The sequence below is a fragment of the Dermochelys coriacea genome, chromosome 2, assembly GCF_009764565.3.
Source record: "Dermochelys coriacea isolate rDerCor1 chromosome 2, rDerCor1.pri.v4, whole genome shotgun sequence".
In the NCBI taxonomy this organism is placed as follows: Eukaryota; Metazoa; Chordata; order Testudines; family Dermochelyidae; genus Dermochelys; species Dermochelys coriacea.
The window spans coordinates 88,929,715-88,957,662 of record NC_050069.1 but is presented as its reverse complement, the minus strand read 5'-3'; the positions used below and the strand labels follow the sequence as shown (position 1 = coordinate 88,957,662).

The 27,948-nt window shown below is 40.1% G+C and overlaps 1 protein-coding gene and 1 pseudogene across 1 annotated transcript in view; one reads left to right on the top strand and one right to left on the bottom strand.

Moving 5' to 3' along the window:
- LAMA1 (laminin subunit alpha 1) overlaps positions 1-27,948 on the top strand; it is a 156,032-nt gene that overhangs the window by 78,337 nt on the left and 49,747 nt on the right. The window contains exons 14-33 of the mRNA XM_038393112.2: positions 698-909; positions 2,324-2,435; positions 3,378-3,488; positions 4,309-4,436; positions 4,999-5,085; positions 5,346-5,557; positions 6,962-7,068; positions 8,166-8,346; positions 10,061-10,197; positions 13,986-14,222; positions 18,090-18,233; positions 18,621-18,800; positions 19,381-19,566; positions 20,470-20,597; positions 22,402-22,522; positions 22,643-22,780; positions 24,995-25,116; positions 26,375-26,461; positions 26,737-26,930; positions 27,503-27,645. Coding sequence (XP_038249040.1) covers positions 698-909; positions 2,324-2,435; positions 3,378-3,488; positions 4,309-4,436; positions 4,999-5,085; positions 5,346-5,557; positions 6,962-7,068; positions 8,166-8,346; positions 10,061-10,197; positions 13,986-14,222; positions 18,090-18,233; positions 18,621-18,800; positions 19,381-19,566; positions 20,470-20,597; positions 22,402-22,522; positions 22,643-22,780; positions 24,995-25,116; positions 26,375-26,461; positions 26,737-26,930; positions 27,503-27,645 — 2,967 coding nt within the window. The remainder of the gene's footprint in view (positions 1-697; positions 910-2,323; positions 2,436-3,377; positions 3,489-4,308; positions 4,437-4,998; positions 5,086-5,345; positions 5,558-6,961; positions 7,069-8,165; positions 8,347-10,060; positions 10,198-13,985; positions 14,223-18,089; positions 18,234-18,620; positions 18,801-19,380; positions 19,567-20,469; positions 20,598-22,401; positions 22,523-22,642; positions 22,781-24,994; positions 25,117-26,374; positions 26,462-26,736; positions 26,931-27,502; positions 27,646-27,948) is intronic.
- On the bottom strand, positions 15,808-15,937 carry LOC119852381 (annotated as a pseudogene).

Genomic DNA, 27,948 nt, shown 5'->3' with positions numbered 1-27,948 from the left:
TGCCAAAAGGCTGCTGATGGCCACATTCTGGTGTGAACGCTGGCAAAAATTTGGGGAGGAGGGGCATACGTTACCCACCGCCCCACACACACACACGTGTTGTCTCAGGAAGACATGGTGCCAGGTACCATGAGAGGCAGGTTGATCCTGGGGTTCCAGCATGGAAGGTGGAGAGTGCTGGGCAGGAAGGGTTGGTCACTTCTCTCCCCTGCCACCCTGTGAGAGAGGGGCGTGTGTGTGTGTGTGTGTGAGACCTCTCCTTGTGTGAACCCTAAAACCTTAAAGATAAGGTAAATAAAAAGAATCCAGCTATGCAGTATTTCTTTTTAACGGGCTCAGTCAACTTGATGGTAATGTGAACATTTGTACTGCACAGTTCCAATTGATTGCCATTGAACTCACTTGAATACGAATAATTTTATCAGGTATCCTGTATTCATCATAGGGAAATATGGTCACCTTAATCATGTCATACTGTCAGGCATCTCTACAGAGACCTTGCAGTTTATGAATATGTTTGTGAAGTGAGCAGTGAAAAAGTTTAAAAAACAGTACTTTACAGGGTTTTTTGGTGTGCAAAGAAAGTAGTAGCTTATTGTGTGGACTGAAAATAAACATAATTGTTAACTAATACTTACACCCTAGCACCTAAACTTAAACCTATCCCTGTCCATTAATGTATCTGTTTTGATTTCAGGGCAGTGGACAGATTTTGAGCACCAGATCTGAGGGGCTGTCATTGCAACCCTATGAGGAGTACTCTAATGCAGTGAAACTTGTGTCTGAGAACTTAATAGACTTTAATACAAAAAAGGCTATAGATCGGGACAGGCTGATGACTGTTTTAGCAAATGTGACTCATCTTCTGATCAGGGCCAATTACAACATTGCAAAAAGAGCCATATACAGGTGAGTGAAGAGAGAAAATTCAGATTCATTCATATGCCTTTGATAATTTTAGGTATATTAAACATCATTGACTTTGGCACTATTCCTAAAGTTTTGGCAAAAGATATTCCATTTGAAACCTGATTTTAATTTCCTCCCAAAGAATTCCTTGTGAGCTGAATTGTCTCATGGTTGGTCTCATCCCAAAATAAATATTTCTGTCATGTGTTTAAAAAAAAAATGTATGGAGTTGATTCTGAGTTATCTTGTAGTGAAAACGTTTTCGGTGTTATAAAGAATAGCCTATAGCCTCACTGCAGTGACACTTGTCTCTAGGAGGGAGGGTGTTTTGTTAGAAGGAAACACCTTCTGAACACTCAATAGAGTCGTTTTATTTTGGGATGTAGGAAGCAAGCCCAACATTGGCTGATTTAAGGTGCTTCTGCTGAGGGTAATGGAGTTGGCTGGCATGGCATGGCATCTGAAGGGATGTTAAAGGAGACCCATCTGCAAGGTAGCACTTGCTTCTTTTCCTTGGCCCAACCAATGGCCTTCCTCCCTCCTACCTTAATATGGTAGTATTTTTGAGTCACCAAATTTGGGTTTGCTAGTTGTGCACGAAGCAGGCCAAGCTGTTTTGGCACCCGCTCTTGTGGAGTGGTAGTAAATATGTGTTCAAGGCTTGGCCTATTCATGATTCTGGATTGGCTACACAAGGTTGTTCTGATCACCCTGTTTGTGGTTGGGAAGGAGTTCCTCCCTGTGGCAGAATGCCTTTGTTTGCATTAGGGGGTTGTGCCTTCCTCTTTACACATTGGTGGGAATCAGCTGGCAAGGCTGATACTACATTAGTGATGTATAAATACTTGAGGCGTGGTCTAATAGATTGAACATACGAATGTTGGGTTTTTTTGTTTCAACTCTGTGATGAAGCCATTACCTTAGCCTTACATCCCAGATTCCTGGGTTAGTTTGGAAAAAGGGGGCAGGTTAAAGTTATTAACACTGGAAGAGGATTATCTTAATTACTGGGCAAAAATCTGAGACTACCCAATCAGTTATGCCCTGTTTTCTTGAGCAAAGAAGAAACAGAAATGCAAATGTTCAGTTAAGGGTACCATTTCCCCACAACGGAGGGCACTGAGATGCAGTAGTCATGCTAGGATAACACAGATAATGGAACCATTGCGGGGGCTTTGGCCACTGTGTTTCAGTTAACAGCTCTTATTCCCATCTTGAAGTTACTCAATTTATAAATAAAGTTCTTGTCTGAGTCTTCAAAAACAGGGATTTTTGTCTGGTCTTTATTTGACATCATCCTGAAACAGCACTTAGCAATGTTCTCTCCAAAAGATTTATTGTTCAGAGCAAACCCTTCTGTTTATAATGAACATTGGGGAAGCAAGTGTTGTGATGGCTTTCTGTTTGGTCACAGGCTGGACTCTGTCACCCTTGATACAGCAAACGCTAATGCTATCGATCTGTCATCAGCAGCAGAGGTGGAACAGTGTGAATGTCCTCAAGGTTACACAGGGATTTCCTGCGAGGTAACATCTCAAACTGTTTTATGTGTGCCCAAAGGGTGCACATTTTAAAACCATCTAATTATTACAAATTGTCTTTAATTACACTGTCATGGAAAAATGTGTTTTTGGCAAAACGTTGTATATCCAGTTTGACACACATACTGTATTTTAACTTCTCACACGGGGTCAGCAGCCTACTCTATATACATCAGAAGTGTTAGTGTCTAGAGGCACTATATGGCATCATAATGTATTTCCTTAATTTTATTTGGAAACACTAAAGGTTGATGATGTACCGGAGAACATCAACGATGGAGCTGAAAGTAGCTGTATAAGCTTCCCTAAGTTTGCTATGGTGCGGTAATTGAGCCTGCAATTATACAAAATTCCATTTTCATTTTATGACATTGAATTGTCAGCACTGAGTTTATTGGAGAGCATTATGTGATGAGGGAGGCAGCTTGGCAACTAGGCATGGTGAGAACATTCCAAGCATGCAGTGAATCATATAAGAAGGCATGGACATACGCTCCTGGGAACAGGAGACTATTGAGGATGGCATCTGTGGCAGAGCAGAGGGGAACTTTTTAGCAAATAATGCCAGTGCAAAGCACTGGTCTTTTTGAAAAGCCTCCCCATTGGAATTTTAATGACTATGCAAAGCAGACAGAACATCTGTTTCGATTGTCTCAAAAGAAAGAGTCTTACATACGTAACTGCACAGAACTTATTTTACCTCCTTCAAGTGGATGAACGGCTGAGTCAATGTTTTATAGACCTGATTCTTATCCTCTTTATACCAGTGCAAATCAGTGATATCAGTGGAGTTACAACCATATACAGTACCACAGTACTTCCAGTGTAAGTGAGAGCAGAAGCAGGTTGTATGTTTTCAGAAGGGGTTTCTTTAATAATTCTCTAACATGTTCTTTAACACATACTATGCTGTATTTTTTTCTTCAGTCCTGTCTCTCTGGGTACTACCGTGTGGGTGGAATACTCTTTGGAGGTATTTGTCAACCCTGTGAATGCAATGGCCATGCAACTGAATGTGATATTCATGGTGTTTGCTTTGTAAGTCATCTTTCAATGTGTTTGTCTTTTGAGCTTCTTTTTAGGAATTGAGAGAGCATTTGGCTATGGCAGAGTGAGCAGTTTTACAATATATTTAGATAGAGCAATGGTCACAAGAACATTCTCATTGCAGAATTTACTTCATTGTTTATTGAATGGTGCTCTCAATGGGTGTAGTTGCATAGTCCATTCCAGTCTTATACTTGAAATGAAGAATATCAGTGGAACTGCTAATAGCTCTAGAATCATAACTAATATAAAGAAATCCTTTCCCCCTGTGTGTTAGCTAATAAGAGATCAGTCCCTCCCCCATTCATGTCAATGGTAAAACTCCTATTGAACTGAATGGGAACAGAATTATGCCACAATGTAGGACAGATTCTGCCCTCAGATATATTTGCAAGTCCACTGAGTGACATTAGTGGGAGTTAAGCATTTCCTTGTACGGGGAGGATTTAGCATTCAGAAGTTTTTCTGAAATTTAAACCAAAAGATATATAATGGCTATAAACAAGGATGAAATATGTAATAGACTTGTTGTTGCACATGTATACATTTATCAGAATAGATTGACTTTTGTGTATAAGTAATGCTTTTGTCTAATGAGATCTAGGGCATTCTAAAATGTTGGAGGGGGTTTAGTTAGAAATTACTGTTATTGATGTGGACAAACTAACTTTGTTTTCAATGGTCTGCTCTATTCTTCATGTCCTCTCCATGAATCTTAATGCAATGTTGCATACAGACTTATGCTGAGATCCCCCTGGGGATGAAAAACCATCAAGAACAAATATGAAAAGATTTCTTCCATGTCTCACAGGCTTGTCAACACAACACTACAGGACTTTCCTGTAATCAGTGCTTGCCAGGGTTCTATGGAACTCCATCCCGAGGAATGCCAGAGGACTGCCAGCCATGTGCCTGCCCACTAAGAACTGATACAAACAAGTAAGCTGCTTGTCTAAAATTTTCAATTACATCTTCAGCAACATCAGCTGGATGGTGGAGACAGAAAGGAGGATAAAGAAAAGTAGGATGAAATCCAAAGGGGAGGTAGAAAGACATGAAAGTAGAGGAAAAATGTATCCCATCAGAAATACCTTGTGTCAGGCAGACAGAGGAAGGCCAAATTCATAGGTGAAGCTCGGAGAACCTACGTTGGTGTAATTTACACATTGAGGAGACTGGAAGAAGATGCAAGTTACACGGGCTTAGATTTATATTGGATTGTGGCAGGAAGGCCCTGGTTCTTGTTTATGCTAGGGCCACATTACTCCATTCTGGCAGAGTAAAGAGGCCTTAGTATAAATGAGAATCAGGACAAAATCAGTGTCGAGAATCAGTGTTGCATCGGAAAAGTTACGTGAGGTGAAAGGACATGATAGGTTTAATAAGGAAAGGGCCAGACTTTAGGAAACTAAAAACTGTAAATCTTATTCATTTGAAAACAAATTACAGAGTTTTGAAACTCTTTGCATTGATAATGACCCCCTCAAAATATTCTTGATAGTTTCAGTCCCACCTGCCATATGGACAATAGAGGTGAAGTTATCTGTGACAAGTGTCTGCCAGGCTATGCAGGATCACGGTGTGAAAGGTATGTACTACAATGTTGGGAAAAATCTGTATCATTGTTATCCTCAGCCAGATATCTGACTATCTGGGGAAGAAGTATTTATATCAAGTGTTTGAGAATATTCTGGAGAAAATATGGATTTTCCCCTCTCATTATATCTCCATTTGGTTTTATTCAGAGGATCTTTGGATAAATATTGATCAATAGTAAAACTTGCTGGGTGGGGTAACTATTTGACGTGCTTGCATTCAGTCTGATACAGCTTTCAACCTATTGTACAGATGTGCTAATGGTTACTATGGAAATCCAGTGGTGCCTGGAGAGTCATGTGTTCCTTGTGACTGCAATGGCAATATAGATCCAGCAGAAGATGGCCACTGTGATGCACTCACTGGAGAGTGTCTGAAATGCGTGAGAAACACTCAGGGCCATCACTGTGAAAAGTGTGCTGATGGGTACTATGGGGATGCCGTCATTGCTAAAAACTGTCATGGTAAGTTCTTACTATTATGGTTATAATTGAAAGCATCCAGAAATGTAGCAGGCACCTCACAGAACAGACAGAAAGACATTATCCCTGTTTTGAAGAGCTTATAGTCTAACGTAAGATGTGTGATTTGACAAGTCAGAGTAACAAAGCGTAGAGAGGGCTTGAGTGAGCAAGTATTACAGCAGTGAGGATACATTGTTACCCAGTTTAAGCTTAAGCTTGTGCATGTCTGGCTGATTCACTTTGGGGGTCATCACAGAAGAATTTGATTAAATGGGCAGTGCCAAAATATATTAAGTGCACCTGACCTTGTGCTGTTGTTTGTATTCAGTTAGTGGTCCACTCAGCACTGACATTCAAGATACCCATACCAGATACTTCCTATCTTGGTGTGTTGCTTGTGGAACTGGAAGAGCTGTAGAGGTGGCACACTTCTTTCCTGGAGATGGGAGACACTCACGTTGCTAAACAGTAACAGCTCTGGCTGATTTAAGAACGGCAGTGACTGGATCAAAGGGACACTTGTGGACAGTGGTATTCCTCTGTCACAAGAATACTGGCCATGACAGACACCTGGCCAGGATGCTGTGGGTGTACAGCAAGGGGGAGTGTTTAAAAAAGTATTGACGACTTTCAAAGCAATAATGTTAAAACTATAGCTTGAATACTGTATGTAAACTACAGTAAAGTAATGAGAGATCTGACTACAGAGGAAGTTACACAAATCTAAAATTTCCAAGCAGAGATGAACTGCCCCACCCTGTAAGAAAAAATAGTATCAGAAAAATATTTTTTGCAACATATAAGTGTGCAAAGTCTATGTTCTTCCTGATTATAGAAGATTCATTGCACACATTCCATACATGTCAAATATATCTTTGTGTTCACAAAGCTCAATGCAGGCACCAACATAACTCAACTGTGTAAACTGGAAATCATAAAGCCAGATTTTGCTGTTGGTTACCCAAGTGTAAATCCAGAATAATCTCACTGAAATCAGTGTTAAACTGAATTTACACTGGTATAATAGAAGGCAGAATTTAACTCAAAGAAATTTGAAATGATAGGCCATCCTTTGCATCCCTTGCAAATGTAGGATTATGTGTTCCCTACAATATATTCCTGGTTGGGGGAGAAGAGAGCAAATGTAAATGAGCACAAAGTTGTAATTTTACTTCTAATATTTGGGTTCTTCAACACGGTACATCTCTCTGGTTTACTTTGTGAATCTCTGCTCAGTACTACACAACTTTTTCTGTTTAGTTTGACCCATGTGCACATAAATGTATTAACACGTGGGAGACAACAGTCGGATTTGTGCATTATATAGAGATATGTTGTTCTGTATAATAATGAATTCATATCCATAGGCATTAATAGATTTTATTCTTCTTTCTTTAACATAAGTCTGTGAGTGCCATGTGAATAGCTCCCTTTCAAACATTTGCCATCGTGAGACTGGCCAATGTCACTGCAAACCAAATGTGATTGGACCAAGATGTGATACATGTGTGGTAAGAAATGAAACCCCCTATCACCAATATACATTTTTTTAACATCAGGTTCAAAATGCAATGGCAAAAAGGAAATTTTTGGCCTAGTTAAATGCAAAGTGAATAATATCATTGCATATAAAGGAGGTCAGAAAGGGAAGGTGATGTCTTTGTCAAAAGTTCAATTGAATTTCAGCCAGCTAGCTGTTTGAAGTGTTGTATTTAGCTCACACACTCTGATATCCTTCCCCGCCCCTGAAGAAGAATTCTGTGTAACTTGAAAGCTTGTGCCGTCCAGCAACAGAAATTGGTCCAATAAAAGCAATTACCTCAACTACTTTGACTCAGCCAACTAGCTCTCATTCATGCTGTGATGCTGGAAGAGATGTTTGCATTCTCTAGGCTGGATGACATGGAGATATAAAGTTGAGCATTGTCAACATACTAAAAATACTTCAGCCCATTTCTTCTTATTAAATCTCCTAACAGCCTCACATACCCACTGAATAAGAGTGGTGACCGCAAAGAATCCTGTGGCATTCCACCTGAGAGAGCCCTACCTAATGAGAGAACATTAATCTTAATTTACTTGTCACCTTTTATGTTGTTTATTCACTGTTTGCATTTGTACAGCTTGGACAGTGAACTGGGAGTGGGTCCTTTCACTGCATAGTCCTGATGCATTAACAAATTTGTACTATGACTGGACTTTCACCACTTCAGGGAAGTGTTTAAATGAAGAAAAAAAAATCCCAAACTGTACACTGAAAAACCTAGGGAATATCTCTTTAACAAACGAGGTTAGAAGATATTAGAGCATTTCTGGCCCTGAGCATACTATGTTAGTCCTTGTGTCCTCTAAGGTAAAGAATCTTTCCCTCCTCTGGGTCTTCTGAAGGACATGAGATCATTGAACATTCCTACATATAGAGGAACAGTAAATAGGTAATGCTGGGGATTCTTCTACCCCCTCCCACAGCCAAACAAAGCCTGCAAACGTTCATGCAGGTCAAGCGGCAGGAGTGGATAATATGAAGTGTTCAAAGGGAGAGAATACTTTTGCATTTTCAGTGTGTTTGGAAATTTAGCTGAAATGTGGTTTCCTTCCTGTCCAACAGAATGGCTATTATGGCTTGAATACTGGATTCGGCTGCCTTCCCTGCAATTGCAGTCAATATGGCTCAGTCTCCGAGGATTGTAATGATGAAGGACAGTGTCACTGTGTACCAGGAGTGGCTGGGGAGAAGTGTGATCACTGTGCTCATGGCTTTTATGCATTCCAGGATAGTGGCTGTTCATGTAAGCAGTAATCTGTGTTCTCCTCAGAGTTTGTTTCACTTTGAGGATTTCTTTCAACACAGTATTTTATGTTACACTTCAGGAAAGGTCAGTTTAAGAAATATTCACAAATCTTTGACAATTGAATGGTCCCCTCATACTTCTGCTAAACAGATTTTTTTAAAAACCCTTTCTGGAGTCTTTGTAAGAAATGATGACTTTTAAATATCAAGAAATAATAATAATAAAAAAAATTGCAAGAGAAATGTACAGTTTTAAACTATTCGGCAACCTCTTGCCAAAATGTCTCCACTTCTCCAGAGAAAACAGAAAGCAACAATCCCCTTTTCCCTCTTTGCCCCCAAAATGTAAACACTAAAAGTGAATAATATATAGTTGTTTGCACTTCTTCTCTTCCCTAATTTTTTTCTGCATTTCATGTGTTCCACAGCTTGAGAGGCTAATCACTCATTATATTTTCAATATCGCCACCTGGTTGTAAAACAACTTTTAGCCATAGTACGATGATAAAATGTTAATCCAAAAGTAAGCAAATCCTATTGCAGACCAGTATGCTAGATAGTTCATTTCATACACACCATAACCAAAGGAATGTCTCCTTGTATCTGACTGAAAGTATCACCATTGTGTCTCACAGAATACAATAGTGGGTAATATGTAATGTGAGGAGATTGTGTAGCTGTATATATTTTAGGAATTAAAGCTGGACTTTTCAAAGGGACCTAACTCTCTTAGGCCCTTTGAAAATTCCAGACTTAAATCTTTGTATATTAAAAAGATCCCCAAACATTCAAACTGATCTCTTAAACGCTGTATTTTTTGTAGTTTGAATTTACATTTTTCATAATATTTAGGACAGTTAATGTATGCAAGTAACCTATCCTGATACTAATTTTTTCGAAAAAAAAAATCCCATTATTATGGTCCCTTAAATTATGCATGTCTAACAGTCCCTCCAATTTTTATAGTATGTTTTCAAACATTACCCTACCTCCTGATAATCTACAATTTTCTATCTGTCAGTCCAGGTTCTTCTGTTGATGCCTATCACTGTAATATTTGAATAACCTAAAGCAGATTTACTGGGCCACGTTCTGATTTCCATTCCAGCCTTTTACATCACACAGATCAGAATCTAGCAGCAGCAGGCCACTGGAGAATTCTTTGAGTGGAGTGGAACACTGCACTGGTGTAGAGCTGGCAGTGCCAGCTGCTCTGCATTGGAGATCAAGGGGTTGTGTTGGGTGTGGGGAGTTGTTCCACACCACTCCATTCTACCAATCGTCTACTAGCATATAGTCCTCTAGGGACCATATGCCCATGATGTGAGTCAGAACAGCCCCTGGTGCAGACCTACCCACAGTCTAACTGGCTCCCTGATGCTCCCCCCCACCCCCTCTTCTCCTTCCCTGCACCAAGCAGAACGCTGAAACAGAAGAGAATCTGGCCCATTATTTAGAAAATTTATTCATAGGAAATTCTATAGGGTTCATCATTGTATCTGAGCACTTGAGCAGATGAGGGAAAAGAGTTGAAAAATTAAAGGCTATGGAGTCTATTCTGCTGTCAACGCTTCTATGAAGAATAATATTCATGTGCATCAAGCAGAGTATAACTATAGTCACAGCAGTTGGAACTCACCTTGTTGCCCAGCTGTGGTGAGAGGAGCCCAATGAATGGCAAAACTAATCATTTGGGCCTATTTCTCTTGCAGCTTGTGATTGTGCTCATACTCAGAACAACTGTAATGAGGATTCTGGCCAGTGCATCTGTCCCCCTCACACACAAGGACCAAAATGTGAACTCTGCGAGGACAATTACTGGGGTCTTGATCATGAACATGGCTGTATGGTATTGTATGCTTCCTAAAATCCTGCAATTATTTTAAGAAATTTACATTGTAGTAAGAGATTTACTGGTAAGTAAGTTGGTCAGAAGTGGCCTCAAGTTTTGAATGCCTCATTCCTGGTTGCCTGATTTGAGTGGAAACTGCTGGGCACTCAACAATTTAAATTGATACTTTTGTATAGGCACCTACATATGGATTTAGAACCCTAAGCTTAGGCATCCATCTTTGAAAATCTTGGTCAGAGTACATGCTTTGGACTACAGCACAGGCCCTATTAAAAGTTTGCCGTATGCTTTTTGACTCTAGCCAATGGTGCCGTAGCTTTGGAATCTACAATAGCTACTGTCAGTAGGAAATCTGGTTACTGTGCTATAGAATAGACATGATATTGTGCTTCTAAGAACAATCAAATCTAGTACGTCTGACTTCATTCATTTTTAAAATAGCTAATGTATATTGTGTGTTTCACACTCAGGTCATTTTATAAATATTATTGTCTGTTAACGAATTATTTAAGCATTAATAATTTTCTTAGAGGTCTCTGTTGCTGAGTTAGTCCAGTGACCAGTGCAGACTGACTAACATGTCATTACTGCCATCATAAAATTAGATTAACATTCTATTTAAATCAATGTTATGGGATGATTCCTGTTTCATGCATGGAGAAGTAACTCATTCCAAGTCCTATGGTGATGATTAGCTTGAATGGCACAGCATGGAATGTTTAGCTCAGAAGATTTTAGTCTTTTTATTGCTCCAGGAAGGACCTCTTCTCAATGGACCAATAATGTAAGCTAAAAGTTTATAATGAAACAGTGCAAATGCCAGCTCAGGGCAGTTCCGAGTGGAGCAGTAACCAACTGGGAGAGTATTTATTTTTAGGCAATTAACCTCAACCAGTTAATTCCCTCCACCCCTCGGAAAAGGCACTGGGCCAAGCTTTAATGTAATCATAACATGTCTGGGATTTCAATAAACACAGTCCCATAATTTTGTACTAGTTGACTTCAGTGGTGATTCTTGTGGGTGAATTGCAAGGACAATAAACCTGAAAAGTACTGCCAGAATTTAGTACTTCATAGAATTTATGGCCAGTACAGCAGTCAGTCCAATTGTTGCATTTATTTAATTTTAATTTTTTTAAAATCAGGATTGTAAAAAATTACTGTAATCTCTCAGGTTTCAGAGTAGCAGCCATGTTAGTCTGTATTCGCAAAAGAAAAGGAGTACTTGTGGCACCATAGAGACTAACAAATTTATTTGAGCATAAGCTTTCGTGAGCTACAGCTCACTTCATCGGATGCATTCAGTGGAAAATGCAATGGGGAGATTTATATACATAAAGAACATGAAACAATAGGTGTTACCATACACACTGTAAAGAGAGTGATCACTTAAGGTGAGATATTACCAGCAGGAGAGCAAGGGGACGGGGGGACCATTCGTAGTGATAATCAAGGTGGACCATTTCCAGCAGTTGACAAGAATGTCTGAGGAACGGTGGGGGTGGGGGAAATAAACAAGGGGAAATAGTTTTACTTTGTGTAATGACCCATCCACTCCCAGTCTCTATTCGAGCCTAAGTTAATTGTATCCAGTTTGCAAATTAATTCCAATTCAGCACTCTCTCGTTGGAGTCTGTTTTTGAAGCTTTTTTGTTGAAGAATTGCGACTTTTAGATCTGTAATCGAGTAACTAAAGAGATCGAAGTGTTCTCCAACTGGTTTTTGAATGTTATAATTCTTGACGTCTGATTTGTGTCCATTTATTCTTTTACGTAGAGACTGTCCAGTTTGGCCAATGTATATGGCAGAGGGGCATTGCTGGCACATGATGGCATATATCACGTTGGTAGATGTGCAGGTGAATGAGCCTCTGATAGTGTGGCTGATGTGATTAGGCCCTATGATGGTGTCCCCTGAATAGATATGTGGACACAGTTGGCAATGGGCTTTGTTGCAAGGATAGGTTCCTGGGTTAGTGGTTCTGTTGTGTGGTTTGTGGTTGCTGGTGAGTATTTGCTTCAGGTTGGGGGGCTGTCTGTAAGCAAGGACTGGCCTGTCTCCCAAGATCTGTGAGAGTGATGGGTCGTCCTTCAGGATAGGTTGTATATCCTTGATGATGCGTTGAATAGGTTTTAGTTGGGCTGAAGGTGATGGCTAGTGATGTTCTGTTATTTTCTTTGTTGGGCCTGTCCTGTAGTAGGTGACTTCTGGGTACTCTTCTGGCTCTGTCAGTCTGTTTCTTCACTTCAGCAGGTGGGTATTGTAATTGTAAGAATGCTTGATAGAGATCTTGTAGGTGTTTGTCTCTGACTGAGGGGCCCTCAGGTTCCCCGTCAGGTCCCCCACTCTCCTGCTGGTAATAACTCACCTTAAGTGATCACTCTCGTTACAGTGTGTATGGCAACACCCATTGTTTCATGTTCTCTATGTATATAAATCTCCCTACTGTATTTTCCACTGAATGCATCCAATGAAGTGAGCTGTAGCTCACGAAAGCTTATGCTCAGATAAATTTGTTAGTCTCTAAGGTGCCACAAGTACTCCTTTTCTTTTGTAATCTCTCAACAAAGCCTGCAATCTCGTTGATTTATAACAAGTTCTTGCTTTCTTGTTTGGCAACCAAGTTTTAAATCTCTACATCGTCAGCTAATATTCTGAATATTTGGTGCAGGATTGTGCCTCACCTCTGTGTGTGTTTGCTGAGCCACAGGAGGAGTTGGGAGGCACAGACCCTCCTGGGTCTCCCCGTTGCGCGGTGTGACTTCACACCCCGCCAAATGGGCCAGTCCCTTATTGGTACAGTTGAAGACATAGCAAACCCTGGAAGTTTTCTAACTGACTTCCCAGGCTAGAAAAATGGAATGTTGCCTTTTCATAGAACCGTCACAGAAATTACGCACTCCTTTCTGCTAAACTCTTTGCATTTCTCTTTCTTCTATTTTATAAATTACTTTAGTCCTGGCACCAAGCAATGCACTCGGGGCTCAATCCTCAGTAACAGTGAGTTTACATATGGCACAGCTAAGCTGTAAACCACATTTTTGCTCCCCATTGTAGGCCAGCCTGGTCCTAAAATGGTCCCTGGTATAATTTAGTACAAGCTAAATTACATCAGCTGCAGGTAGTCACTGCTCCAGGCCAGGATCTGGTGCAATGCCATTCACTCCTCCTGGTCTCTTCCAACCTCAGTCAAACCCCAACACACCCCTGAGATGGAATGGGGGAGTGAATGCCATCTAGCCAGTGCTGGCTTTGTCCTACCCCAGGAATCCCCTATATTAGGGGGAAATCTTTATTTGCCCCTTCAGGGCAGCTTTCCGTAGTGCTCAGCGGCACTAAACAGCAAGAAGAGGGGTCAAGGATTGAGTAAGAGCATAGTCAAGTTATAAGATTACAGTGTGTTTCTCCTTCCTACAGTGTAGTGATTTATACCTTAGCTTCCTTTTCTTATACTTTTGCCATACAGGTAGAGGTTAAAGTAAATGCAGATTGGTGCCTGTATTTAAAAAACTTAAAGTGGTTGTATTTAAACACAATTTTTCTCAATATTTACCATAAATTATTAGAAATATCAGTTTTTTTCTTTTCACTGCTCCCCATTTAGGAACCTTGCTTTATATCAGATGTCATTGTGTAATAACTGTTGGCAAAAGTTGCTTTCTTTATATTTGCTACTGTAAACATAACATAACTGACCATGCAGTTTGTTATAACAAAGTTGTTTCTAAATATCTACTGTACATGAGCTATGAGAACTTAGAATTCTTTCCTATTTTTCTTTTTAGGCCTGTGACTGCAGTGATGTCGGTTCAACCAGTCTCCAGTGCGACTTACAGACAGGTCAATGCCAATGTAAAGATGAATTTGGAGGAGAAGACTGTTCTAAGTGTGCCTTAGGCTATAGGGACTATCCAGATTGTGTTTTCTGTGACTGTGACTTGAGTGGCACCAAAGCAGACAAATGTGATGAGAGTCAAGGAGTCTGTAGTTGTGAAGAAGAAACTGGCATTTGTGCCTGCAAGGTATAATATTCAACAGGAGTGAGAGATTGCTATCTTTTGTTTGTTCCATTGTTTTAAATTGCCCTATAATTTTATTTTTAGCTTATTAGACATGATCTTGCAGTCCTTTGCGTAGGCAAACCTCTCAAAGAAATCAACGGGGATTTTTCTGTATTAGTAATCCAGGATCAGGTCCCTATGTATGTTCAACCATAAAAGGTAGATTCTAGCTAGCTGGAACGCAGAATCCTTGATAAGCTTAAAAACTCCCATAGTACATTCTGACAGAACAATGATTGGATTCTTTATAGTCTTGCATAGGATTTTGAATATTTCACAACTGCAGTAAAATTGCAGTACTGAATTCACATACACTGACACGAGTTCTCTTTATTTATTGCAACTGGGTGAATGGCAAATCCTTGTGTTCTAAAAATAAGTTTTACAATGTGGGTCAAGAAGATTTCTGTGACAATCTTTTTTATGGTGCACAGTGCCCTCTGGGACATCAACTAGTATTGCAGATCAGAAATGAATGATGGTACATTTGTTTTATTTTCATATTTCATTAATAGGCTCCTCTCTATTTCATAATGGGTACAAAAGCCCATTATCATAAGACAAAAGACTGGCTGTGCGTTCTGAGAATGTTTGTTTGTAGGTCTTATTAAGCTTATAGTAGTTTTGCCACTGACTTCAATGAGGACCAGGATTTCACCTGTTATCTATGTAATGTGCTTTTCAATGGCAAGAATATCACATCAAAAAGTTTTAGTTATACAAGTTCCTTCTATTCCATTTTTATTTAATATTTTATTTCCTCTGTGATTTTTGCCTCATCAATAGTACAAATAATAACAATTTTTACCCAATAACTGAAAAGAATAATTTTTGATTCCATTTTTAAAAGGATATTTTGTCAGAGCATCTCTGGGAGGTGCATTACACAAGAGAGAACCAATTCAGTACAGAAAAATTGTTCTAACCTCATTAGTAATGCAGAGATAGCATTTCAACCCAAGGCCAGAGAAAAATACATTGTCTTATTCCAAGACACTCTAGGGAGATTGAGCTATTGGTATGAAACCTTCAGAATGCATCATCTGAATGGATATAGTTGGGAGAACAATTTCTGATGAAGGTGATTGTTTAGTAATATACAAGTACATCCCCCCCCCCCTCCATTCTGGCAGATAATTATTGCTTCACCAACTTTGTAGAGATAGCTAGTGCATAGAAAGTATTTATACATACAAGCCTGAATCAAAAATAACTTATTTTGATTAACAAATTAGTCTAATAAAATAATAACTGTTATTAAAACTAATGTTTAAAATCAAAGTTTACACAAGTTAAGAAGGAAGGTATTATACATCTGGGGTCAGGTTTGATTTATGAGAGATTTCAAGTATCAGTTACAAGGTTCACAAGATACGTATATAGTACATAACCAGCATAGACCCAGATTGGGGTGCAGGAGTTTTTAAAGTGTCACTGAATATGTGATCTTGGGTATGCCACCCATAGAATATATTTAGCGTGCAAGTCAGTATTGGTGTAATGAATTCAACTGATTCTATTTTTAACCACAGTAGTCTCCCCCGAGGGAAGATACATCATTCCTGGAGGTACTGCAATACCAGGTCGATGAGTGGAATGGATGGAGCAAGCTCCTATTCCATCTCCTTGTTCCAAAAATCCATTTAATATATAGTCCTCTATTACTACTTTGCAATTCTACAACTTCCTTCTATCCAAGGATATCAAAGCACGTAAAAAAATTAATTAGTTAAGCATGACAAAATACCTGTGAGATAGGTGCCTTAAGTATTATTATCCTCATTGTATAGATGGAAAAATTGAAGCACAGAAACATTATATTACTTGGACACAGGAAGTTTTTATCGGAGATGGGACTACAACAAAGATTCTGACTACTAGACCTGTTTTATTACCATAAAAGCTTTCCCCCTGAAAAATAGATCAAAAAAGCTTTATAAGAGATTGGGAGAAACTGACTAATGTAAACTCAAATCCTTTCACATGATGTAAAGCTACTAGCCAAATGTAAAACTTTAAGCTTTCTCCATTGCAACCAAATGCACTCCTTAAAAGATCCATTTAAATACAGTGGAGTCACATCTTACGTGGGGGTTAGGTTCTAAAGTCAGCACGTAAGGCGAAAATCGCGTATAGTCAAAATTACCCTTGAAAATCCCTTAAATCACAAACTGGAGTGCCACAGGGTGGCCAGGAGCATTGTCTACGATCAGCAACACTTTAAAGTCAAGTCCTTTCTCTTTGTGTTACTGCTTGAACCAATCCAGCCGTCACCTAAGCCTTTTTATTTGATTGCCAGAACACAGACAGGAGATTTTTGTTCTTGCCTTTTAGGGCACAGGGATTTGCAGCCCTGTAGAGCAAGCCCGGCTTTATTAAATGCCCAGCTGCGTTGCCACAAAACAACACAGTCACATGGTCCTTAGCTACTTTGAAGCCAGGGGCTTGTCTTTCTGATTTTGAAGTGTAAGTGTGGTTGGGCATTTTGGGCATTTTTTTTCCAGAAGAGCCCAGTCTCGTCAGCATTAAAGACTTGTTCCGGAAGATAGCCCTTTTCTTCTATGATTTTCTTTAATTGTTCGGGGTAGGCTTTTGCTGCCTCTTCATTGGCAGATGCAGCTTCCCCAGTAGTCTGCATGTTTTTGAGGTTGAAGCGGTTCCTAAAACTATTAAGCCAACCTTGGCTGGCTTTGAATTCCTTCTCATCACAAGGCTGTCCCTCTTCGGCGGAAGGTTTCAACAGCGCGTAGAGGCTGTCTACACTACCTGCTGGAATGGCGGGCAGTGATCGATCCAGCGGGGATCGATTTATTGCTTCTAGTCTAGATGCGATAAATTGACCCCTAAGTGCTCTCCTGTTGACTCCTGTACTCCACTGCCGTGAGAGGCTCAGGCAGAGTCGAGGGGGGGAGCGGCAGCAGTCAACTCACTGTAGTGAAGACACCGCTCTGAGTAGATCTAAGTACTGTAGGTTGACTTCAGCTTCGTTGTTCACGTAGCTGAAGTTGCATAACTTAGATTGATCCCCCCACGAGCGCATATAGTTGAATTTGCATAACTTAAATGTGTATGATGCGATCACCTGTACATTGATATTCGTGAGATCTATGATATCACCCTGTATCCCAAAAATGTTAAAGATGTGCCTGTGCCAGTAGAATTAGGGATATAGATATACCCAAGAGGTGAACATCTACATCTAAAAATCAGTAAAGATAGAAAAAAGTTTTTCTCCATATAAGTGAAAGTGGCCACACTCAAAAGAGTTGCTAAATACCTGTAAGTGTAGAAATGGGTAGAAGGCCTCTCTCTTAAGGCTGCTGTGAAGGGGGCTGATCATTGCCAACTGTAGTTGTGTTGGTTTTTATTTTTAAAGTGAACTCTATCCACTAGGAATGAGATTGACCCCTCTAGTTCATTTCACAGAAGCACATCCAGGGTCATATTCTGCCATCCTAACTCGCACTGAGCAATACTCTTCTCTGTGAGTCATCCCAGTTATTAGAAACAAAAAATTAACTGAGAGTCAGTTTTTTCCATCTTTTTTAAAATTTGTGGCTGCTAATTTTTACTAGAATATTCCAATGTTTTATTTTTGCTTGAAAATAAATTAGCTGCGTTTAAAAAAATGTCAGTAATGTATAGCAATGGAAAAATTGCATCTATTGCACAACTGCTACTGTCAAGTAACACTGAACAGTCACAATAAGTTATAAACTTGTTGCTACCCCATTTGTATAGCAGGGAAGCATTGCCTTTCCTGAAAGATCATCTTTCATTCAACTTGCAGAGCAATAAAATGTATAAACACATGTATTTTTTCTCCAGGAAAATGTATTTGGGTTTCACTGCAGTGAATGCAAGACTGGAACCTTTGCTCTCCGTGCTAGCAATCCTTTAGGATGCACTCCATGTTTCTGTTTTGGGCTGTCAGAGTTTTGCTCAGAATTAGAAGACCATGTGAGAATTCCGGTAAGTAAAGCAAATTAAACTTTTGGGTCCAATTTTCTGCCACCAGAGTGACTTGAATGAAATTGCATAGTTCTGTCATTCTGAGCTGAATTTGGTTCACTCTCTCATGTATGTAAAAAGTGTGGGGAGAGTATGGAAGAAGAAAAAGTTAAAGCTAAGAAAGCTAAGGATTGGTATTCCCATTTCTAAAAGCACATATTATACTGCTGCAAAAATTTAAAAGATAATTATAAAGATTGTGTCTCCATTTTTGTAACATGGCTATAGTATTTTTATTCCTCCTAAACAGAGTTTTTAAAAATCTCACATAAGCTGAAACTGTTTATAGTACATTAAATTTAGATGAAATAATATTGTGGGGTGCTTCTATTGTTCCTGGTGTTGTAGGTAACCCTGACTCCAGATCAGTCCATTCTGCATGTGGTTTCTCAAAGTAACCTCAGTGGAACAGTTGAGGGTGTGTTTTCTCAGTTTTCTGATGTTTTACTGGATGCCACAACTGTCAGAGAACACTTGAAAACTGAGCCATTTTATTGGAGGTTACCAGACCAGTTTCAGGGAGACCAGGTGAGATATTTCAGCTAAGAACACGAGTAAGTGTCATTTTATCATAATGGTGTCTTACCCTGATTGCACATGTTTCTGAATTAAATCAACTATTGCAATTAAAGAATTGAAACATTTTGAATTTAAAGTTGTCAGACTTGTAGCATATATAACTACCAATTCACGCTGGACATCTTCCCATGGGGTTTTACTTGTCTCTTAAGTCTGGGGGCATCAATACTTTATCACTATGGTATTTTTCAGGGTTAGTATGGGGAAGAAATGTTGCTGATAAATAACCTGAAAGAGACTTCAACCATGACATTTTATATAGAAAATAGATTCTATAAACTTTTAATACTGAGGAATTAAATGAAATTGCATGGCACACCTTGAAACAGCGGAAGCCTAACAAAGACACATATGACTACTTTTTAGAAATGCGTATTTAATTTTGTTGCGGGATTTTCTGAGTTTAAGTTTATAGGTTTTATAGCAAATTCTTCAAAGAACTGACAGATTTAAGTCTTCTGATGGCAGTGATCTATTTTCAACCAGTATCCTTAGAGAGAATAAATTCAATAATATATCATCCAAACAGCTCAAGGCCTATGGAGGAAAACTGAAGTATATTGTTGCTTTTTATGCTTTGGATGGCTTTGGCACGTCAAACTTTGAACCACAGATTCTGATAAAGGGGGGTCGTACCAGTAAATTGGTCATCTATGTGGATATCTCTGCCCCACGAAATGGAGTAAGAAGTGAGGAGGAAGTAGAAATGAAGGAGGTGAGCTAAAACAATTTGAACAAAGATGGCGTGATATAGGGGTGATATATAAATGAATAAAGATGGTCTTTTCCAGAAAAAAATATTTATGTGGGTGTTTTGATAAACGAATATCTGACTTAAAATGAAACAGTGAATAAAGCCCTTGAATTAAAATGCACATTAAGAGAAAAATGGCTGACTAATGTCACTTCATGAAAATAAATGGGGAATTAAACTGAAAGTTAGTTTCTTCACTTGTTTATTTAATGCTTTGAAAATGCTGATTATGGGAAGTTTTTGAAAATTAGATTGAGATCTGCATTAGCAAATGAAATGCCCTTGAATGTTGTTTTCTTGGGCCAGCGTGGCAGTTTAGTGTTATTGTGTTGCTCCGTCAGAAAGGTTATCAACATTTGGGTTTGACTCATAGCCTGGCAGGGACTAGGAATGTGTTGGGATCAGTATGCCAAGTCCAAAGGGAGGAAAGGAACACCTCATATTGCTCTCTGGCAATCTCTTGCTGCAGATGTGTTCTAGAATGAAATGCACTCAGTTTCCTTTGACCAGATCACCGCGATTAATGACTGTATTTCTCAAAGGGTGGAGGGACGCAGGGGAGAGATTTCAGAGTAGCAGCCGTGTTAGTCTGTATTCTCAAAAAGAAAAGGAGTACTTGTGGCACCTTAGAGACTAACAAACTTATTTGAGCATAAGCTTTTGTGAGCTACAGCTCACTTCATCAGATGCATCCGATGAAGTGAGCTGTAGCTCACGAAAGCTTATGCTCAAATAAATTTGTTAGTCTCTACGGTGCCACAAGTACTCCTTTTCTTTTTAGGGGAGAGATTGTTGCCTCTAAACAAGTATGTGGCCATGAATATTTCTGATTTAATTAATGTAAATGAATTCTCTTCCTCCTAGCATGTGTGGAAATACTTTAACTCTGTGTCTGACCAATCTGTCACACGTTCTGACTTCATGTCAGTGCTTAGCAACGTTGAGTATATCCTTATCAAGGCATCATATGGCCAAGGATTACAGCAAAGCAGGTAAAGCATCCTCTGAACTGGTTGTATTAATTTTAGCTTAACCTAGGAACAGTCCTAACTTGGCTTGGCAGATTTCAATTTTTATTTTTTATAATTTCTATGGAGAACATCGATGTATAATTTTACACTTTTTATCAAATTAACATTTTCACAGTTGTGTAAACTGATGTGTTTAAAACACTTTTTAAAATGTCATTGATTACAATTTTACTAGTTTGTGGGAAATTATGGTGGGGTCAGACTGTGGGTGGTGGTGGTCAGACATTAATTATTCAATAATAGTAGATGATGAGATTCAAAAAGTTAAAGCTTTAACATAAAGCATAAGCACCTATTGCCTTGAATAGAAGCAGGATCTCTTCTAAATTCCTTCATTTTCTGTGAAGTGCTAAGTATCACTGTTGCTCGTATTAGTACGAAAGCTCATAAAGAAGCACAATGACTTGTCTACTAAGACAGCAGAAGCAGTAGACAGCAGAGGTACTTATATATCTCCTAAATCAAGGGTGGGTAAACTACAGCCTGTGGGCTGGATCCGGCCCATCAGGGCTTTGGATCTGGCCCATGGGATTGCCCCCCGTGGTGCCACAGGTCCCGTGCCGTGCTCAGAAGCCGCTGGCACCACGTTCCTGGGGCCCCGGGTATTTGTGAGCGGGGAGGCCAGAGGGCTCCGTGCGTTGCCCTTGCCTCCAGGCACTGCCCTCCGCAGCTCCCATTGGCTGGGAACGGGGAACCTTGGCCAACTGGAGCTTCGGGGGAGGTACCTGGAGGTGTGGCAAGGGCAGCGCATGGAGCCCTGTGCCCCCCCCCTCCCCAGGAGCCACGCAGGGACGTGGTTCCGGCCACTTCCCAGAGCGGCGCAGCGTGGGACCAGGGCAGGCATGCAGGAGCCTGCCCTGGCCCTGGTGCACGCCACTGCCACCCCGGAGCCGCTCTAGGTAAGTGGCGCCGGGCTGGAGCCTGAACCCCTCCTGCACCCTGCCCCCCAACTCCCTGCCCTAAGCCCCCTGCTGCACCTTGCACCTCCATGTACCCCAACACTCCGCCCTAAGCCCCCTGTCGCACCCCGCACCCTTCCTGCACCCCAACCCCTTGCCCTGAGCCCCCTCATATACCCCGCACCCCTCCTCTGCTGAAATCTCTTGCCCTGAACCTGTTCCTGCACACCGCACCCCCTCCCACACCCCGCACTCCCTCCTGCACCCCCTAGCCCTGCATACAATTTCCCCACCCAGATGTGGCCCTTGGCCCAAAAAGTTTGCCCATCCCTATCCTAAATGAACTGTCTCCCATCTTACTCTTATGATTATTGACTGACTCACTGCAGTACTGATGCATTTCTATACTTTTAATTTTCAAATGAAAAACAAGCCCTTCCACGAGAAAATAAAAAATGAGTTTTATTGAATATGAAAACCCTGGGCCTGATTGTACGCTGCCCCACTACCAATGTAAAACACGTCCAAATCAGAATTATAGCATTTTACCCCCCCCTTTGCATTTACTTTGAACTAAAAACGGTAGAGAGATGATATTTTACCACATGCATTTGTCTGCTAGGAAATAAGAGCATACTTAACAGAGATGGGCCCTAACCAAACCCCCACATCAGTACATTCCTGAATTTTGAAAAAAGTTTATCTCTGCATCAAAACTCTGTGGCTTTGACATGCCGAACCAAAATATCTGATCCAAACACCCTTGAACTTTACAGAAGTTTGGATCTGAACTTTATAGCTACGGTTCAGCTTTATTCACTAATATATTCATGTTCTCTTACTCTTCATGTAAACATTTCCTGTAGAATTGCAAATATCTCAATGGAAATTGCAGTGAAGGCTGAAGAGATGCATTTGGGCAGAGAAACAGCACACCTCATAGAGCAATGTGAGTGTCCTACTGGCTATGCTGGACTCTCATGTCAGGTACGCAACTGCTTATCAAACAAAATAACGGTGTGTCTTTATTTCTGATAAAACATCTTAAAAGATATCCCCATATTTTTTTTTCTTATTCACTGCTCCACCCTACATCTGCCCATGCAGAGCTGTGCGTCGGGGTACTACAGGGTGAAACACGTAGATCTGAATGTAAAAGAGCCTCGCCAAATGACTGCACCTTGTGTGCCATGTCAGTGCAACAACCACAGTGAGACCTGTAATCTGGAAACAGGAAAGTGCCTGGTACGTACATTTCCATTGTTGTGTTGGTTTTTCCAGAACATCCCACGACCATAGTCTATCCACTCAGGAAAGAATTTCTAAAGCATATGAGGCTGTGACACTCCAGTGGGACACATACATTTAAAGGTAATAATGGAAAATATCAGAGGACTTGTCTTCACTATGGGGGTAAGTCGACTTAAGTTACGCTACTCCAGCTATGAGGATAATATACCTGGAGTCGATGCAGCTTAGGTTGACTTACCATGGAGTCTTCGCTCTGCTGCGTCGATGGGAGACGCTCGCTGGTCGACTTCCCTTACTCTTCTCGGAGTACTGAGGTCTACCGGAGAGTGCTCTGCTGTCGAATTAGTGGGTCTTCACTAGACCCGCTAAATCGATCCCTGCTGCATCCATTGCAGCAGCGCGATCTACCTGTAGTGAAGACCAGCCCTCAGTAATACTACTTGTTTCCTTCAGTGAAATCACTGAATGTCCTCAAAATTATGAAATTCCTATTGTATGTTGTTGTCTTGTTTTTTAGTATATCCCAGACAGTTGTTTACCTATTTTCTCTTTTGCTGCTGAGATTTAAAGGTCCAGTCCTTGGGTCTTGCCGAGCTGAGCATAGGCACTTAAAGGTGGAAGAGGAAAAGTAGCAATATACTGGCTCTCACCCCCAAAACTGTACAAGGGGCAGACAATCTTTTGTAAGAATTATAATGTTCTCTGTTTGTTTGGTTTTGAAGTAACTTGTGCTTTCTTTTCAAGGCTGGCTTACTTTTTTTGAATTGCATGTTAAATTCACATTTACAAAAAATATTTCCTACAGTCCCTCAGGCTTGTTAGCAGTTCTTGCTTTGCCAGTCCTAATCCAACCCTAAAGCTTGAGTCAGAAAGCACCTTGGGGTTCACCATTTTATTAGTCTAAGACCACAAATTATAGGTCCAAAGTTTGTTACTCCAGTAAATGTCAGCCATTCCTACCCTCAACCTCCGGTAGTAAGTGTGTACAAATAACCCTCTTGGAAGATTATTGTTAATTGTGTTTCAGTCAGAAGGGGAAATTAAAAAAAGGCACTCATCATCTTCTTTCTGAAGCCCAAGCAATTCACTTCTTTAAAACACCTGATCTGAGGCACAGATTGAGAATAGTACAAAACAGGCATAAATGTCACTTGGTGACATCATTAGCATTAAGTACTGGTAGTTTCATTTCTATATTTGGGGTCGGGAAGGAATTTTCCTCCAGGGCAGATTGGAAGAGGCCCTGGAGGTTCTTCGCCTTCCTCTGTAGCATGGGGCATGGTTGACTTGAGGGAGGCTTCTCTGCTCCTTGAAGTCTTTAAACCACGATTTGAGGACTTCAGTAGCTCAGACATAGGTGAAGTTTTTCGCAGGAGTGGGTGGGTGAGATTCTGTGGCCTGCGTTGTGCAGGAGGTCGGACTAGATGATCAGAATGGTCCCTTCTGACCTTAGTATCTATGAATCTATGAATCTCCACTGGCCTGAGCAGCAAGATCCCTAAGGGCATTTCTGACCTCTGCTGGTCTCAGATTGAGGGGTATCTTGCATTACTACTGTTCACTAGCCTCAACTAGTCTACTAGCTAGTCTTTTACTAGACAATGCTAGTCCTCTAGCCTCAGACGATTTTGAATTGTAAAAGTAGGATAGAATAAGTCAGTTAAGTTGCTTGCTAGATCCAGCTCTATCAAATAGAAGGGTTTGTCTAGCATTGTCTAGTAGAAGAAGACACTATATAATTTATAATAATAATATATTTTCTTTGCTATCTACTTATGTATGGACTAATTAAACAGTGGGTGTGCAGGCTTCATTTATGAATATTTTGTTGTTCAAAGTTATCATGATTACTGAAACTTTGTTTTAGTTCTAGGCAGCCAGTTGAATTTTCTATCAGGTGCTCATTTATTTTAATAGCTTTTTTCCCTAGTACCGTCATTTCCTGGCCCTAATTGAATTAATAATAGTGTATATCAAAAACGTCTGAGAATCAGGAAAGAAATTAGGTCAGCATGGTTGGCAGGGCACTAAGGGGAAATAAAGCATGCTTGTGATTGGCTGATTTGTGGAAACACAAAATGATCTTCAGTACAGAAAATGCTGGCTGACGGTGATATTAAAGTGAAGACTGCACCAATTTATTGATTGGAGAAATGATAAAATTCTTGTTGCTGTTTTAAACTGTGTGAATTTTTTGTTGTGTACCAGAACTGCAGAGATAACACAGCTGGTGAGCACTGTAGTGTTTGTGCCCCAGGCTACTATGGGAAAGTAATTGGATCTGTCAATGACTGCTCTCTTTGTGCTTGTCCCAGAACCAACCTGACGAGGTAACCAAACATTCTGAACTCTGATTGCATTTGATCACTATACTGATGCTTACTAGCACTCTGACAATAGAGGGACCTGACAATAAAGGGATCTGTCTTTATTATATCTCCTTGCTTGCAGGGGATTGCATGTCATCTATTTTTACCTGAACCTTGTACTTGGGGTTATCCAACCTCAGAGGATTTTGAATTGTTAAAGTGGGATAGAATAAATCAGTTAAGTTGCTTGCTAGATCCATGCTCTGTCAAATAGAAGGGTTTGTTGGAGAGGTCATGTTTCTGACATGCACTAATTTAAGTCTAGTCCCACTTGGTAGTTTAAGCTTCTAAATGTGAATGAATGCCTTTTGTGTGAGGTTTCCCCATTATCTGTTTTACAGAGGGACAATTCAGCTTATTTTGAAAGAGAAATTACTGTGTATACACACAAGCTCTTTTTCCAGAAACCTCAAGCTTGAAAGGCAATATGTACGGATGACTGAGCTCAAGCGCGGGACCTAGGAACTCCTGAGATCTAATCCTAGTCCTCATGAGGTGTGAGGCTTTGGCTATGACAATCAACCCTCCTACCTCACTTTCCCCACCTGTAAAATGGGCATGGATAATGGTCCAAAATGACTTAGGATCTGCACATCAATGTGTGCTGGCACAGATCCTGGCAGAAGGCCCACAGTGGCATAGAGTATCCCTTCTTGTTAGGGAGCCTGCAGCATATTATCTCTGCCTAAGAAGAGAGCAGCACTTGCTAGTGTTGTGGTCTGGCTCAAGAAGACAGGATAGGTACCAATTTAGAGCTTCCCTTTGGTGTCTTTCATCGGCATGGCTCCAATGAAGCCCTGATCACAACTTAAACACTGTCCTCCCTCAAGCAGGGATGAAATTCCTCTGGGGGGACAAGAGGCAAGATTTAAGCAGCTCCATCACGGTCAATTTAGCTCAATATCAGGCTGTTTGAGTGAGTTTCTTTTATATTGAATACATAGCACGGGCTTTAACTTTTTAGTGAAGTATATAGGTTGAGACTCTAACGTAGTACACAGTTACCAAATAGCAATGAATTTATAAATGTTTTCAAGATACATAAAGATTTCACAGCACAAACCCTATTACGCTACATCACAGTGAATGAACGACACTGCAGCTTACAATATTTTGTGTTTTAAATGTCGTGTTCACCTGGTAAGACTGCAGATATCTGAACTTGTATAGTCTTGCATTTGGGTTGTATCTGTTATTTAGCAACTCTTTCTTCCTCTAGCTTTAGTCCCACTTGTGTTCTGAAAGATGGTCATGATTTCCACTGCGATGCTTGTCTCATTGGATATGAAGGGCAATACTGTGAAAGGTGAGATACATTTATGCTCCTTGAGGTTTTTGACAAGCCCTGCACGTGTCTATACCTTTAATGGAGTACTCAATTTGCATGTGATGCTTTTTTTATAAAAAATGGAATTGCTAAGAGTGATTTGTAGATTTTTGTACATAGACTAATAATTACAAATATATTATGTGCCTCAATCACCTATACATGATCTTAGATCAGCTAGTGATAATGAAAAAGAGAGGGTTTTTTGCTAATAGATTTTAAAATAATTTTCAGTATCCCTTGTCCCCCTATAGGTGTTCTCTAGGTTATTATGGTAATCCTGAAATGCCTGGTGGCAGCTGTCAACAATGTCAATGCAATCCAAGTGGCTCGATTCACAATAATTGTAATCCCATATCTGGACAGTGCCTTTGTAAGCAGGGTGTGACAGGACAACTGTGTGATGCATGTGAACCCAGACACATCCTTGTGGAAAATGAATGTGTTTGTAGGTGTTATTTCTTGTCTCTCACTGGGTTTGGGGGGGTCAGGTGGCATTTGTGTGGGTGTGAAGTGCTTGGTAGTTTAAAAAAAAAAAAGAGATCAGGCTTGTACATTAACCTACTTTTACGCTGAATTACTAATGTAAGGTCAGATTCTGCCTGACTTTTAAATGACTGGCCAATGGAGTGGAGGGGTGCATGGAGCCAATGAAATTACAGCAGCATAGAATATGTTTCGTTGAGCCTGATTCTCTTTCCAAAGCAGTATAAATGCATCAACTTCAATGGTATTAGTCTGGATTTACACCAATGTAAGTGAGGGAATCCTACCCGTCAGACTTACACTGGTGTTAAACTAGTGTGGTGGGGATGTGTGGTCAGAATCGGATGCTATGTTTTTAAAATATACTGCAGAATGTACGATATTGCATACTATCAATATTATTTGTAGGCTTTCTTAACACACAAAGTAAATGTATGTTATATGTAAATTAAAGAAATTAAAGTAATGTTTCCTTTTCAAAGTATGCCTTTTTATAGTAACATTACTCCCCTTTTTTTAAAATGGTTTCTTCAGCTTGCAATGATGACTGCACAGGTGTTTTATTAAATGACTTGGATCACTTTGACAAAGCCATATTTTCGATAAACTTCACTGGTGTTACCTTTGCACCATATGGGATATTGGCAGATGTGGAGAATGTAACAAAATACCTGAAGGTAAACAATAAATAATGGAAATATTTACTGATACCTTGTAAGCAAAACTTAGGGCTGGTTCTGATCTCACTTACTTTGGGGTAAGTCAGGAGTAACATTCTTAAAGTTAATGGCTTTAGAATGGTGTCTGATATAAAACTGGTGTACATCAGATCAGAATATGACCATAAATTTGCCTTCAGAATGTCAAACTTTTTTCCCTGAGCCTCCCCAGATGTCTATATAACATTGTACCAGTTTTCTTGTGTCTAATATTTAATACATTAGCGTATTTAATATATATTATTGTACCCATTACCAGGC